The following is a 14,733-nucleotide window of genomic DNA, read 5'->3' on the forward strand; positions in this document are numbered from 1 at the left end:
GGTGTTCAGTGTCTCTGGGCAGAGGTTACGCCAGCACCTGAAAACTCCTCCTCCCTCCTCGGTTGTGGGGGAGTCTGTGTAAACCCGGCTTCTGTGAGCTGTGTTCTCCCCCACCCCAAACTCAGCCGGGGATGATTCTCAGCGCAGCTGGTGGCTTTGGCCTTTTGTGGCTGCATTCCTTTCCCTCAGCCTGAGATGACTGAACTATGCGTTTCCCTTTATCTAATCAGCAGTTTGACTTTCAGTTCAAAGTCCAACTCTTCAGGGAAGCTTCTTTGGTTGTAGCTTCTTTATAATGAGCAAAACTTTCTATCAATGTTTGAGGCATGAACTATTTTCAGTCTCTGACACCTGGGGAACGTGCCTCCAGAAGATCCAGACTGGACGCTGTATGCAGAGGAGAGCAGCTTCATGCAAGGCAGCAAACGAGTTATCCAGTGACAACCACGAACTGGGTGACTGGGGAAGAAGCCTTGCCACCAGATGTGTCATTGCAGGGAGCTAAACTGATTCCATCAATGAAAAATCTAGAGCTGAGCAAAGTCATCTGGAAGGAAAGAAGACTGGCAACTATACAAGGTACTGGAATTGAACACACTGAACAGATCCATGCACGGCTACGGAGTATTTGGGAGCCTAGAGAAGCAGCTTTTATGCATTGCAAGGTTCATCAAAACAGGGAAACAAGTCTCAAATAAAAGAATAATTTTGCTGATAAAATAGTAAAAGGGGTTGCAGAAAAAGGCATCTTAACGGTGGTGCCGCAGAGGGAAATTAATTTGTTAATGTTTTCCCCAAAGTGTTATCAAAAGGACCATCAGTTTTCTGGCACAAAAGCTGAAATCAAAGAAAGCGAATGGACTGTTACACCAGAGGCACAGATTGTAGTCCCACCTCAGTGAGAACATGAAGACACTCATAAGAGAACAGAAAACCTTTTGAAACATCTGAAGAAGGAAGTAATAAAAAAAGAAATAACAGATATTGTACAATCTGTAGTAAGCAAATGTGAAATCTGCTATATATGGTTACTGAACTGGGCCTGGATAAAAGAAACGGTTCATACTACTTATATCTGTAGTTGTCCTTTGCATAGTAGCTGGCTGTACGATGCGATGCTGTGGTTAACTATGGCGTAGAGACTACACAAGGTAGAGCCTTGTTAGTCTCTAAAAAATGGAGGAAATGATGCTGAGTGATTTTTGCCTTTTTTCTGTATGTATTCTCTGTATTCTTTACGCATATATTTGTAGCTTATTATTGTATTAGTAGCTAGTCCCAGTGCATTTCCCTACCTTTTCCTTAGGCAGAAAGACAAAACACATTCCAGAGCTCTAAGCCCCGGGAGGTACAAGGCCTCTATGCTACCTTGGTTCTTCTTGGGAACCAAGGCTGAAAATAGCTCTTCAAGACACATTTTCATTAACAAACTTTAGTTCCATCTGAGGGGGGACGATTCAGAGTGGAATCGGGGTAAATGACTTCACCTTTTATGTCTCTAAATGGTGATTTTTGTCAAATATACTAATTTCCTAAACGTATAAAACTGTATGCACCCCTGTGGGAGGTGGGCATTTTGTGGATTTTTCCCTATCTGCTCCTGGAGGCCTCCAATCAAGACCAGCCTTTATATTAGCTCCTATACCAATATTATCTCAAAAGTGTGTTGTTTTATTTCTAGGGCCTTTAAGGCATCACCAACAATCCCAGCCTGGGCCTGGGAGCGTTGTCCAAACGCTCCTGGAGCTCTGGCAGCCTTGGGGCCGTGCCCATTCCCTGGGAAGCCTAGGCAGTGCCCAGCACCCTTTGGGGGAAGAACCTTTCCCTGATATCCAACCTAAACCCCCCCCCCTGACACAGCTCCAGCCCTTCCTTGGGGTTCTGTCACTTGAGAGGAGAGAGGATTAAAAAGCCCTTCCCACCCTCATAAATCACCAAATGGGTAAGATTGGAAGGGACCACTTGAAGTCTTCTTGCCCAAACAGGGTCTCCTAGAGACCATTAGGCAGATTTATGTCTAGTTGGATTTTGAGTAGCACCAAAGAAGGAGTCTCCACGATCTCTCTCAGAAGTGGTTTCAGCGCCGAGTCACTCTCTCGGTAATGAAGTTCTTCCTTGTGTTTAGGTGGAAATTCCTTTGTTTTTGTTTCTGCCCATTGCTTCTCATCCCATTACTCAGCACCACCAAGAAGAGCCCAGCTCCATCTTCCTGACACCCACCCTTCAAACATTTCTGTCCATTGATGAGGTCCCCTCTTGGCCTTCTCTCCTCCAGACCAAACAGGCCCAGCTCCCTCAGCCTCTCCTCACCAGAGAGATGCTCCAGTCCCCTGATCGCCTCTGTAGTCCTCAGTTAGGCCTGTCCCCAGAGCTCCAGGTTTCTCTCAAACTGAGGAACCCAGCACTGAACACAGAGCTCCAGATGTGCCTCACCAGGGCTGCTCCTCCCTTGGAAGTTGGCAAAGCTCTTCCTAAGGCAGCCCGGGCAGCCACTGGCCTCCTTGGCCACAAAGACACATTGCTGACTCTTGGACAACTCTTTGGCCACCAGCACCCCCAGGTCTTTCTCTGCAGAGCTACTTCCCAGCGGGTCAGCCCTGAGCCTGGAATGGTGCTGGGCTTATTCCTTCCCAGGTTCTTTCAATTGGTTTGGATGGATTGACTGCAGGAGGTTGGGGAAAGAGCGCAGGCTCTGTGGGCATTCCTGAGGACTTGGCAAAGGCCTGCGGGGCAGGATGGAGAGCAGGGACCCTCTCCCTCCATCTCCCCAGACAGGATCTGTGGGCCATGGGAGACAACACTCTGTTATGAGGAAGGCAAGTGGGTAGGATGTGGATACATTTACCACATCACGTTGTACCTACACACTCTCTTCAAAGACAACAGAACAAAGAGGGGTCTTGAGCACCTGCAGAGAACATTTCAGCACAGAGTTGTTTCAGAGTCATGGATCACAAAAGCTGAGAGGCCCAGAAAAGCTGACTTTAGTTGCAGGATGGATTGTGGAGGTGCACCCCATAACTAAAGTCAGCTTCTCTGGGCCTCTACCCAGATAGGGACTGTCCCTCCCCATCCCCTCTGAGGAGCTGAGCAGGACAAGCTCACAGGGTGGTTGGGCTGTAGAGCAGCTTTTGCCTTCTGAGAGATGGAAGTCTGCTCAGCAATGGCCCTGCTCACCTTGGTTCCTCTCCAGGTCTCCTGTGAGGAGCTGGAGCTAATGCTTTCAGAACCCCTTCCTCTTCTGTAAAGCTTCTTCTGGAGTTTGAATTTCTTCCAAAGCTTCTTCTGGAGTTTGAATTATTTGAGAGAGATGCTGGAATACCTTCTCCATCCAGGATTCCAGGGCCCTTGCAATTTCCTCCTCTTTGTTTCCTGTGAAGAAAAAACGATGTCACTGGGTCACTGATGATTCCTCCTTGAGAGGGACACCAGCTGTCTGACACAAGGATGTCCAAAGGCTCTGATTTAACATCCCTGACAGAGGGTCTCCTCTCAGGCCCCTCCCTGTCCCCTTTGAACAGCTGAACAGGGTGAGCTCTCAGAGTGGTTGGGCTGTAGAGCAGCTTTTGCCTTTAGAGAGATGAAAGTCTGCTTGGCAATGGCCCTGCTCACCGTGTATCTTCTCCAGGTCTGCACTGAGGAGCTGAAGATCAAGCTTCGTGGACTCCGGCCATTTATGTACATAGTCTTCCAGATCTTCAATTTTTCGACAGAGATTCTTGAGCTTCTTCTGCAACCTGGATTCCAGGGCCCTTGCAATTTCCTCCTCCTCCTTTCCTGTGAAGAAAGAATGATGTCACTGGGTCACTGATGATTCCTCCTTGAGGGGGACACCAGCTATCTGACACAAGGATGTCCAAAGGCATCCCTCTGTCAGGGGTGTCCAACATCCCTGACAGAGGGTCTCTTCTCAGGGCGCTCCTGTGGGTTTGGTTTTTTTATCTTTCCTCATTCCCCCTTAGAAAGCCTCACCTCCCAGGAATTCCATTTGGCCATGGAGGTAAAATCTGGAAATGGTTTTCCCTTTGCCTTCTGACTTTGAGCAGGGAGGGAACAAGAAATCAGAGCAAACTTTCATCCCTTTTCAACCTCTCATTTGTGCTTTCTATAGCTCAATAAACAGGGCACCAGCTTTGAAAAGTGGGCCACAGGCTTAATTCTAAGCCCACAATGGCTTGAGCCAGCAGGAATTCCAGGCCTTTCCCTGGACTGCTCTGGGCTGCTCCTTGCCATGGCTTTGCTCACTGCAGCTGGAGCAAGAGCAGGACCCAGGTCAGGGAAGGCCAATTGTCCCTCAGCTTTCCCTGCCCTGGGGGCAAGAGGCTGTTCCCAACACACTTTGTGTCCTGCCTGAGCCAGGCCCAGGGGCACCATCTGGGGACAGCCAGGCCCACACTGGAGTCTGTGCCCCAGCTGACTCCTTCTCCTTTCCAGCACCAGCTCCTGCACGCAGAGCTGCTCTCCACAGGCCCTGCGCTCACAGACACGTCCAGGCTCTGCTCAGGGAAGCTCCTCTCCCCGCTGATCATCAATAGGGACACGAGGCTGATCTCGCATGTGCCCCAGTGTGGGACCAGCAGTGGGGCAGCAGGAGAAGGGCGGTGGGGAAAGGGAGAGAGATGGGGACAGGACTTCCTGGGGAGAACCTTAACAAGTATCAGGCAATGAGAGAACTCCCAGCACACACCCTCTCCAAAGATGAGGGTGAGGAGAGGGACTTTGGCCCCCTGCACCTGCAGAGAACACTTCAGCATGGAGGTGTTTCAGTGCCATGGATCACAAAGCTGTTCCCTACATAAGGACTGCCCCCCCTGTCCCCTTTGAACAGCTGAACAGGGTGAGCTCTCAGGGTGGTTGGCCTGTAGAGCAGCTTTTGCCTTCAGTGAGATGAAAGTCTGCTTGGCAATGGCCCTGCTCACCTGGTATCTTCTCCAGGTCTGCTCTGAGGCGCTCAAGATCAAGCTTCGTGGACTCCGGCCATTTATGTACATACTCTTCCAGATCTTCAGTTTTTCGACAGAGATTCTTGAGCTTCTTCTGCAACCTGGATTCCAGGGCCCTTGCAATTTCCTCCTTTTTCTTTCCTGTGAAGAAAGAACGATGTCACTGGATCACTGATGATTCCTCCTTGAGGGGGACACCAGCTATCTGACACAAGGATGTCCAAAGGCTCTGATTTAACATCCCTGACAGAGGGTCTCTTCTCAGGCCCCTCCCTGTCCCCTTTGAACAGCTGAACAGGATGAGCTCTCAGGGTGGTTGGGCTGTAGAGCAGCTTTTGCCTTCAGTGAGATGAAAGTCTGCTTGGCAATAGCCCTGCTCACCTGGTATCTTCTCCAGGTCTGCTCTGAGGAGCTCAAGATCAGAGGGTTTGAATTCCTGTAATTTTTTGAATACTCTTTTTAGAGGTTCCATTTGTTTCCTGAGGTAAAGGAAGTTCTCGTTCAGCTTGGAGTCCAGGAGCTTTGTGGTCTTCTCCCTCTCTCTCTCTCCTGTAGAAAAAGACTGGTGTTAGCGAGAAACTGACATCGCTCGTTTGAAGGGGAGACCACCCATCCTGCCTGAGGATGATCAAATCCTTTGTTTTAAAGTCTCTTCTTGAGGGTCTCTTCTTGGGTCTTCCCACAGGTTGGGTTTTTATTTCCTCTCCTCCAGGCTGTCCTGGTCTGTGCTGGGAAAACCTGACTGCTGGGGCAGCTCTGTCCCCTGGGAGCCTGGGGCTCTGGGCATCTGCATGGGGGTAGGGAATAAACAAAGGAAGGCTGGAGGCCCTTGGAAGTGGGAATTTATGGACAGGTGGGATTGTTTATCTGACTGTGCTGGGCCCTCATGCACAACAGGCCTCTAGATCTCCTTCTTGCTTGGCAGGGTTTAGTTTCCAGGTAGTGTGGGCAAGGACTGGCACTCACCTGCACAGAAAAGTTTCTGCCTTTTGCCCCTGGAGGAAATCCCAGGATGAAATTCCTCCTTCAGGTCCAAGAAAAGAAAGGAAATCCCAGAAGGGATGTACTATGGCTTTGAAATCATTACCAATTGCCAGGAGCACCCTCTGCTAGAGCAGGACGTGTCTGTCATCCAAGGGGGATGTCCCTCCGGCCAAATTCGTCCCACCCCGAAGGCCGGGCCTGCGGCTGTGCTCTGGGAGGGGTTCTGCAGGCAACGTGCTCGGGAGAGACCCCCACTGGCCTCACTTCTCTCAGGGATAACACATCGCATCCCAAGGGTTCCCGAGGATGAGAACAGACAAGAGAAATGGGATCCAGCACACTTACTTCGTCTTTCGAGTATCCATCCTGCAGCTCTATAAATAATTTCGCACGCAGCCAGCACGACACCTGGACATCAGGTTCATATGAAAATAAAATGAAAAAGAAAAAAGGAACATTTAACAAGGACCTTTCCCTAAGGAACTCCAGGACTGCACTGAGCAGTTCTGGGGCAGAGCACATCCTGCAGCTGGCCCAGGAGCCATGAGGTGCTGTGACCCAGGAGCCCCAGAGCAGTGCTGGGGGGTTTCTGACCCTTGGGGCCACTGAGGCTCTCCTGGGCCAGGAAGCTGCCTCAGCTGCCACAGCATTCGGGCACCCCTCAGGTGCCTCGGCACCAGCCCACCAGAGCACAGCCACCCACGAGAGGGTGAGACTGTCCTGCCTCACACTCCAGGAGTGGAGAGGGACCCCCAGCTCCCTTCAGTGACCCTCGGCACATTCATTTCAGCCTGACTCCTCAAAGTCTTGCTCAGCAACACCCCCTGCTAGGGTAGGATGTGTCTCTGGTCAAAGAAGGTCACCACTCTGACCAAATTCCTCAATTCAATCCCAAGCCAAGGCCAGGCCTTCTGCTGTGCTCTGGAAGGGGTTCTGCAGGTAACATGCTTGGGGGAAGAGACCTCCACTGGCCTCACTCCTCTCAGGGATAACACATTGCATCCCAAAGGTTCCCAAGGACGGCCGCAGACAAAAAGAATGGGATCCAGCACACTTGCCTGTGTATTTGAATACTTTCCTTCCTTCTCGCCATTAGGTTCACACGAAAGTAAGAAGAAAAATGAAAAAAGGGAAACTTTGCTGTGGTATTTCCCCAAGGATTTCAACAATGCATTAAAGAGCTTTTTTGGAACACACACATCCCTTATACTACTCAAACCTCTGATCTACACAGGGGTTTTTTAATTACTTATTTTCCCTGCCATCACTGTCTAACAGAAGAAATGCAGCTCTTACCAACTCTTCTTGCCATGTCCTCGGCTCCTGCCTCCTGCGTCCTCTTCTCAAGGTTCACTCTGCAGTGCAAGGGAAAAGGGGAGCAAAATTTCTGTGGTGGGTACAGGACTACAGAAGAGAAGGCAATAGTAAAATGTTCTGTTGTAGTCCCAGCTGGTCCCAAACCCATCCTGGCTGCACTGGAGCTCCCTGAGAATTCTCACAGCCACACACATTGTCTTCGTTGGTCAGAATAAAGACGACCTGCCTTTGCAGAGTGCAGAACCAGGTGTTCAACCCCAGCTATGATTTTCTGCAGAGGAGAGGGACCATTGTCCATTCCTTCAGACTCAAATCCTGGAGGTTATCCTGACCAGCTATGAAGAAATCTATGGAGAAAGGACAGGGGTGACCTTGGCTGGCTGCCAGATGCCCACCAAGCTGCTCACTCCCCCTCCTCAACTGGACAGGAAGAAAAACTACAACTGAAGCACTCACATAAAGCCTGGGACATCCCTCACCTGTTGCCATCATGGGCAAACCAGATTCCATCTGGGGACGATTGCTTTGCTTTCTTGGCAATTCCCAACAGAGCAGCAAGGCGAGTAACAAAGACAAAACTGAAACCACCTCACTCCCACGCTCCCCTCCTCCTGGTTGTGAACACACAGGTGCAGGTGGCTCGGGGACAGCTGCAGTGCCAGGTGCAGCTCGAGACAAGAGCCCATGAACTGCCAACAAAGCACAACAAAGGGCCCCAAGAGCACTGGCACAGCTGGGGGAGGGACACTGAGAGACACGGCAGGAGCCAAGGGTTGAAGAGAAAGCCAGACTTGAGCCTTGGGTCCTCAAACTGTGAGGGAATAAAACTGAGGGGTTCCTTTGTCTGGGAAACAGCTCAGGCTGTTTCTGTGTTACTGTGCCAGGAAGAAATGGCTTTATGGAAGGAGACATCTGACACTCTGCCATGGGAAACCTGGGCTGGAACTGGGGAGGACACAGGGGCTGAGTGTGGGATTGAGGGCTGTGGGGAGTCCAGCAAGGCCCGTTGGGGCACTGGAGCCGTGGCTGCAAAGGGACTCTGGTCCCAGCACTGAAAGTCTCTGGTGATGGGAATGTGATGGCCAGAGAGCCTCGGGAACGGTCAGACTGGGGAGTTCCCTTAACATCCTCTTCTGCACAACTGCCTGCAGAAAGCATGGCCTCGCTGACCCTTCCAACAAAGGCCCCTGTCCCTTCTGACCAGATCACAGAACCACAGAACCTGGTTGGAAGAGACCTTCAAGACCACCAAGTCCAACCCATTCGCCGAGTCCAACCCATCAGAGCAGCAATGACGAGGTGAAGGCAGAAGGCAGAAATGGGGATTGATCAGAAATGAGGAAAGGTCTGCTCGGGGCACAGCTCACTGCTGTGCTCTGCTCTCCCTCTCTTTCTTGCACTCCATTTCCCTGTGCTGTCTGCTCTTTGTGACTTTTTGTTTTCTTTGCCAAGGGCCATGTTCCAGAGAAGGAGGAGGACCAGGTCAAATGGGGGTGAATTAAGAAACTCCTTGCCAAAAGCAAGAATCTTGCATGTCAAGAAAGCTTTCCTGGTGTTCAAGAGGAGTTGAAACCTGGCTGAGAAAGAAAGCTCCACTGAGAACTAGAAATCAAGAAATGCCAGCAAGGACCCATCAGAAGTCACAGCCCCAGGGCCTGTCGGTGTCCCTCAGGTCTAACCCCAGCATTGAACCCTGCTCTGTTTCTTCAGACGGCTTTTCCTAATCTGCTCTAGTCAGAAAGGAGGGAAAGAATGTAAGTGGCATAAGCCACTCAGTATTTGAGGGTTATTTCTCCTGAAAGCAGAGCAATAGAGTGACGGCTTCCTAAACAGTAACAATGAACAGATGATGCGCACGTGGAGCTGCCATGAACAGGCCTCTGCTATTGATAAGTGATGAACGCAGATATTTAGCTCAGATCACCACTCATGGAAAGATGGTTGTGCTTCCAGGAATGGGTCACCCCACTTCTCACAGTCAGAGAGAAATTGTTCTCTTGTCTCCTTGTCTCTCTCTCATACTCTGAAGGAGCCCTGACAACTGGTTTAGACAGGAAACTTATTTTATGCAGTGCCAGATCTGCAATCCTCAGCCACAGCTGAAGCTTTGAGAGGAAAAGGAAGGGGAGAAAGACAAGAGAGGGGAGGAGAGGGAAAAGTTAAAGGAAGTGGGGGAAGAGGGGAGAAAGAAAAAGTACAGCCAGGGGAAAAAAAAAAGAAGAAATTCTCTCTTCTGCATTGTCAGTGAGGTCTCTGCTGGCCAGAGACCAATGGACTGTGAGCGGGAAGGGACAACAGACTTTGCACGGGAATTCTATGAAATATTAACTTTATTAACTCCCTCCAACCCTTCTTGACCAGTCCCCCACCCTCTGCAGCAACGCTGGGCCTTGATGAGGCAAAGACACTGAAAGCCCTGAGGGCTCTGGAGGGCAGTGTTGGAAATAATGGAACTTTTGAAAGTTTTTACTTTATTTCTCCAGTCAGGCTTGGTTTGCCTTTGCCCGAGGGAAAGGAATTTTAGGATTTTTTCAGGGGACGTTGCACCACTCCTCATAGCATGAGCTTAATATCTCAACAGACTGGGAGTAGCCCCGAAGATGCACAAAAAATAACAACCATCAACGCCCATCAACAGACATCAACCCCAGATGTTGCCCCCTGGCATGGTTGGAGATGCTTGTTCCAGAAAAGATCGATAAGGGAGTGAGGGCTGAATTAGCATTAGAGGCAAAGGAACCCGTGGCCAATAAGAAACCACATCATAGAAAAATTGTGTCATTTGGGACCAATGAATGGGAAGCGCTTTGAGTTTTTTGCTGTATAAATCTGCAGGAAGCCTGGTAAAAGGCATGTGTGTATGGAATATTTTCCATGGCACATCCGAGCCAGAATAAAGTAATGCCTGATTCTCCATCACTTCAAATATAGTGTTAGAAGGTTTTTATTTTCCTCCCAAATTTTTGGTGACAGCAGCAGGGCTCCTTTAAGCCTCAGCAGAGCCCAGTGAAGGCCCCAGGGTGGTTCAGGGAGTGTCCTTTTCCCATTCAGTTCTCTCTGGCAGAACTGGACACAGCATTTGAGGGGCCCCAGCAGTGCCCAGCCCAGAGGGATGGTCACGGCCCGTGAAGCCTTGTGAGGAGGGGGTGTCATTGCTGTGTATTGCCAGTAGCAATTCCATTGGCCTTGCCCAGAGGGGCGACTGCAGGTGCAGATTGCTCTGCTGCAGATGTTTCTGTTTGGGCAGAGTCATTGCTGGTTTTGTTGCTGCAGACACTGATATTCTTAGGGAAATCCCACCAGCACCTGAAGGACAGCTCGAGGACTCCCACCCCAGTGACCCACCAGGGCAGAGGTTCCTGACTGCCAGAGCCCCGCTGTTGCTGGGCAGGTGTGGTGTAAATGTGCTGGGCACAGGGGTTAAACCCTTCCCCTGCCTCTGCTCCTGCTCACACAGCCCAGGGCTGTGCTGTTGGCTTTCTGTGCTGCTGGCTCATGTGCTCCACCTCCCATGTGCTGCCTTTTCACCCTGGAGCTCGCTCAGTTCAGCCAAGAGCCTCAAGAGATGAGTGCTTTACTCACGGCTTCTTGGAGAGACCATTCCTGCCCTTGGAACAGGCTGCCCTGTAGGGCCTATCAGATTTCCTGAGTTCCTTCACCCTTCAGAGCTGCTGCCCCTGCCACCATCTGGTTCAACACCCCGAGTTCATCCTCTGGAGCCCCAGCTCTGTGCTCTGCTGCTGGCCTTAGTCCCTGCCCTTTGGTGCCTGGGACCCCACTATGTCCCGGCTGTGACAGCCCAGGCTGGCACTGATGAGCCCATCCCTGACCAGCTCTTCCTTGTGGGCCACCACCAGGTCCCCGTGAGCATCCCCCCTTTTCACCCACCAGGCAGCTCTGCTGAGCCGTCACCCCAGCATCCCCCACGCTGTTGGAGCCCTGCTGCTTTGCCTGCCCGTGAATGCCAGGGCAGTTACCCTTTCCCATGGGAACCTGCTCACTGGCCTGGACACTTCTCCAGGTTGCTCTCAGGCCTCTTCTGCCAACTTTCCCTGGTCAAGCAGTTTCTGAACTGCCAAGACAGTGCCCCCTTTCTGAGCCCTTTACTGCTCACTCTAAGTCAAATCGACCTTTGCCCATCCTATGGAGGATCTCCTCCATGTGTTCAAGCTGCTCTTCACACCTCCCGTCCTCATCCTCCCTGCCACTCCCTCCGGCAGAGCCTCTCCCCTTCCCCTGCGTTCCACCCATGTTCAAGCACAGCCTTCCAAACCATTTAGGGATGGTTTTGACTCAGAAAAAAATTATGTAGAGAGCTTCTGAGCTCAAAGCCAGCAATTTCAGGTTCTTAGAAACTCCCATTCAGGAGCTTTCGGGCTCAAAATCACTGATGTAGGGAGCTTATGGGGCCCCAAACACTGATTTAGAGAGACTTTGGGCTCAGAAACAGCCCAGACTTCAGGAAGCTCTGGGGTTGAGAAAGGCCAATTAAAGGAGCATTTGGCTCAAAACCACTGCTTTGGGGAGCTTTTGGCCTCAGAAAGTCCTCTCTAGCCAGCTTTTGATTCAAAATTCCAATTTAGGGAGCTCTTGGCCTCAGAAACACGTTTAGGGAACTGCAGTGCTCAAAAAAAGCCATGTTGGGAGCTTTGGAGGTCATGAAGGTCCACCTGGGGAGCCCCAGGGCTCAGAAACACCCATTTCATGAGCTTTGGGGCTCAGAAAAATCAACGTCCAGAGACTTTGGACTCAAAAGCAGCAATTGAGGATCCTTTGGGGTTCAGCAATACCATTTCAAGGAGCTTTTGGCATCAAAAACAGCCACTTAGGGAACTTCACAGCTGAGAATGGAAAAGTTTTGGGAGTATTTGGGCTCAGGAACTCCCACCTCGGGAGCTTTTGGGACCTGAAACAGCAATTCAGAATGCATTTGGGTTCAGAAACACTGATTTAGGGAGCACTGGGGCTCTAAAACACCGATTTAGGGAATCTTGGGCTTAAGAAACCCTGATTTAGGGCATTTGAGGTTGAGAAAAAATGATGTCGGGAGCTTTGGCAGCCATAAAGAGTGATTTGGGGATATTTTCAGATCAAAAAGAGCAATTTAGAGAGCTTTAGGGCTCCAGAAAACCAATTAAAGCAGATTTTGGGCTCAGTAGCCCCCATTTAGGGAGCTTTTGGGCTCAGAAACGTGAATTTCAGGCGCAGAAGGAGCAACCCGTGGGGAAAGGCAGGAGCGAGGGTCTGGCGCTGGGGCAGCCTGGAACAAGGCTGGGAAGAAGCAGCTCCGCAGCAGGGGCAGCAGCACCGCGGGGCTCCGCACGGTCCGGCTCTTTCCGTCATCCCGGCTATGTCCATTTCCCACCCCCACGGGCTCCTCGCCCTCCCCCAGCACCTCGTTTCTTGGTTTTACACCGATTTCCCGTAAATCCCTGGAAAACTGAAACCGAAACTGGGGAGGTCCAGTCACGGAGCGGCTCCTCGGGGCAGCCCCGCTGGGGCGGGGAAAGGGCGCGGCCGGCGGCCCCTGCCCGGTCCTGGGGGCCTCCCAGGGGCACCAGGAGTGGCACTGGGAGCACTGGGAGCGAACCCCATGGGCTGATGGCCAGCAGGGCACATGGCTTGAGTTACGGGGGTCGGAGCTCTGCAACACTGATCTCAGGAACTTCATGGCTCAGAAATCCCTATTTCGGCAGCTCTGGGGCCAGAACAGTCACTTCGGGAGTTTTGGAGACGAGAAAGAGCAATTCTGGGGGCTTTGGGACCCCAGAACACCGATTTCAGGTTTTGGGCTCAGAAAAAAAAAAAACCACTTAGGGTGCTCCGAGTCTCAGAAACATTAATTAAGCAAGCTTTGGGCTCAAAACAACAAAAAAAAGTTTAGGGATATTTTGAGCTCAGAAACAGCAATTTAGAGAGATTTGGGGCTCAGAAACACCCAATTAAGGATATTTTAGGGTCCTAAACACCAATTTAGGGAGCACTGGGAATGAGAAACATTTGTTTCAAGAGGATTTGTGCTCAGAAATATCAAATTAAGGAGGTTTTGGACCTCCCAAAAAAGCCAATTTAGGGAGATTTGTGCGCAAGAAATCGGAGTACAACGAGCTTTTAGAAGAGACAGGACCAGCAATTTAGGGAACTTTGGGGGTCTAAAGTACCGATTCTGGGAGCATCTGGACTCAGAAAGACCAATTCTTTAGGTCTCCAAAACACCCATTTTCAGGGCTCTTGGTCTGAGAAAGAGTGATTTATGGAGCTTCTGGCTTCAGCAATACCCAGTTATGGAATTTCTAGGCTCAGAAAAAAAAATTATCTAGTGAGCTTCGGGGCTCAAAACCAGCAATTTCCGGTTCTTTGGGGCTCAGAAACCCCATTCAGGAGCTTTTGGGCTCAGATACTGCAAGTTTGGGAGCTTCAGGGCTCAAAATCAGTGATTTGGGGAGCTCTGAGGCTCAGAAACATCCATTTAGGGAGCTTCTGGGGTCCCAAACACTGATTTAGGGAGATTTTGGGCTCAGAAACAGCATTTTAGGGATCTTTGGCGTTGAGAAACACCCATTTGGGGAACATTTGGCTCAAATCCACTCATTTAGGGAGCTTTGGGCCTCAGAAAGTCCCATTTAGGGAGCTCTTGGGCCCAGAGATGCATGTAGGGAGCTTCTGGGACCTGAAATAGCAATTCAGGGTCCATTGGGGTTCAGAAACACTGGTTTAGGGGGCACTGGGGCTCTAAAACACCAATTTAAGGAATCTCGGGCCTAATGTCAGAAGCTTTGGGTCAGGGAGAGAGATTTGGGGATATTCTTGCCTCAAAACCAGCAATTTGAAGAGCTCGTGGGCTCCGAAAGACCAATTTAAGCAGATTTTGAACTCCGTCACACCCATTTAGGAAGCTTTGGAGCTCCAGAGATTTAGGATCTCATGGGCTCAGAAACATTAATTTTGAGAGCAGAAGAAGCAGCGCGGGGGCAGGGTGGGAGCGAGGGGCTGGCGCTTACCTGGGACAAGGCTGCGAAGGAGCGGCTCTGCGGCGGGGCCGGGAGCAGCGCGGCTCAGCCCGGTTATACCCCTGCCTGTGCCCCCACCCCCTCCCTGCCCACGGGCTGCACCTCCCCACACTGTCCGACCCCCTCCCCTCACTTCTTGTTTTTACATCAGAATCTCGGAAACGGCTGAAACAGCGAAAGCAGCGGTGCTCCAGGAACGGAGCGCCTCCTCCGAGACAGGAAATGAGCCCCGGGGCTTCCGCGGGGGAGTGAGGAGGGGACATGGCCGGCAGCCCCTGCCTGGTCCTGGGGGCTTCCCAGGGCACCAGGAATGGCACTGGGAAGGAATTGGAGCACTGCGGGGAGCAGGATGATAAATAACGTAAAGAATAGAAATTTTCAGTTCCCCTGAAGTTGCTGAATAGAGCTTAAAGACTCACTAGCAGAAAAAAGACTATAAAAGTATTTACACAGGATGATAAACGTGTGTGGAACCAGTG

At 50.9% G+C, this 14,733-nt stretch overlaps 1 protein-coding gene and 1 long non-coding RNA gene across 5 annotated transcripts; one reads left to right on the plus strand and one right to left on the minus strand.

The window, feature by feature from the left end:
• Positions 1 to 3,187: 3,187 nt before the first annotated feature.
• Positions 3,188 to 14,532, minus strand: LOC116437159 (myosin-4-like). Of its 4 annotated transcripts, XM_032094760.1 has the most exons (8): positions 14,246 to 14,532; positions 12,070 to 12,150; positions 7,224 to 7,282; positions 6,273 to 6,335; positions 5,325 to 5,492; positions 4,920 to 5,084; positions 3,613 to 3,777; positions 3,188 to 3,372 (listed from the first exon to the last, which is right to left on the minus strand). In XM_032094760.1, the coding sequence occupies exons 1-8, from the start codon at positions 14,515 to 14,517 to the stop codon at positions 3,224 to 3,226; spliced, it is 1,122 nt and encodes a 373-aa protein (XP_031950651.1). In that variant the 5' UTR covers positions 14,518 to 14,532; the 3' UTR covers positions 3,188 to 3,223. The 4 variants fall into 4 exon arrangements, with proteins under 4 accessions (XP_031950651.1, XP_031950652.1, XP_031950653.1 ...); XM_032094761.1 differs by lacking the exon at positions 12,070 to 12,150; XM_032094762.1 differs by lacking the exon at positions 4,920 to 5,084.
• On the plus strand, positions 5,456 to 9,363 carry LOC116437191. Its single transcript, XR_004237212.1, has 2 exons — positions 5,456 to 6,223; positions 6,937 to 9,363. It is a non-coding gene; the product is annotated as an uncharacterized LOC116437191 (long non-coding RNA).
• Positions 14,533 to 14,733: the final 201 nt, after the last annotated feature.

This window comes from Corvus moneduloides, chromosome 33 (assembly GCF_009650955.1).
Source record: "Corvus moneduloides isolate bCorMon1 chromosome 33, bCorMon1.pri, whole genome shotgun sequence".
In the NCBI taxonomy this organism is placed as follows: Eukaryota; Metazoa; Chordata; class Aves; order Passeriformes; family Corvidae; genus Corvus; species Corvus moneduloides.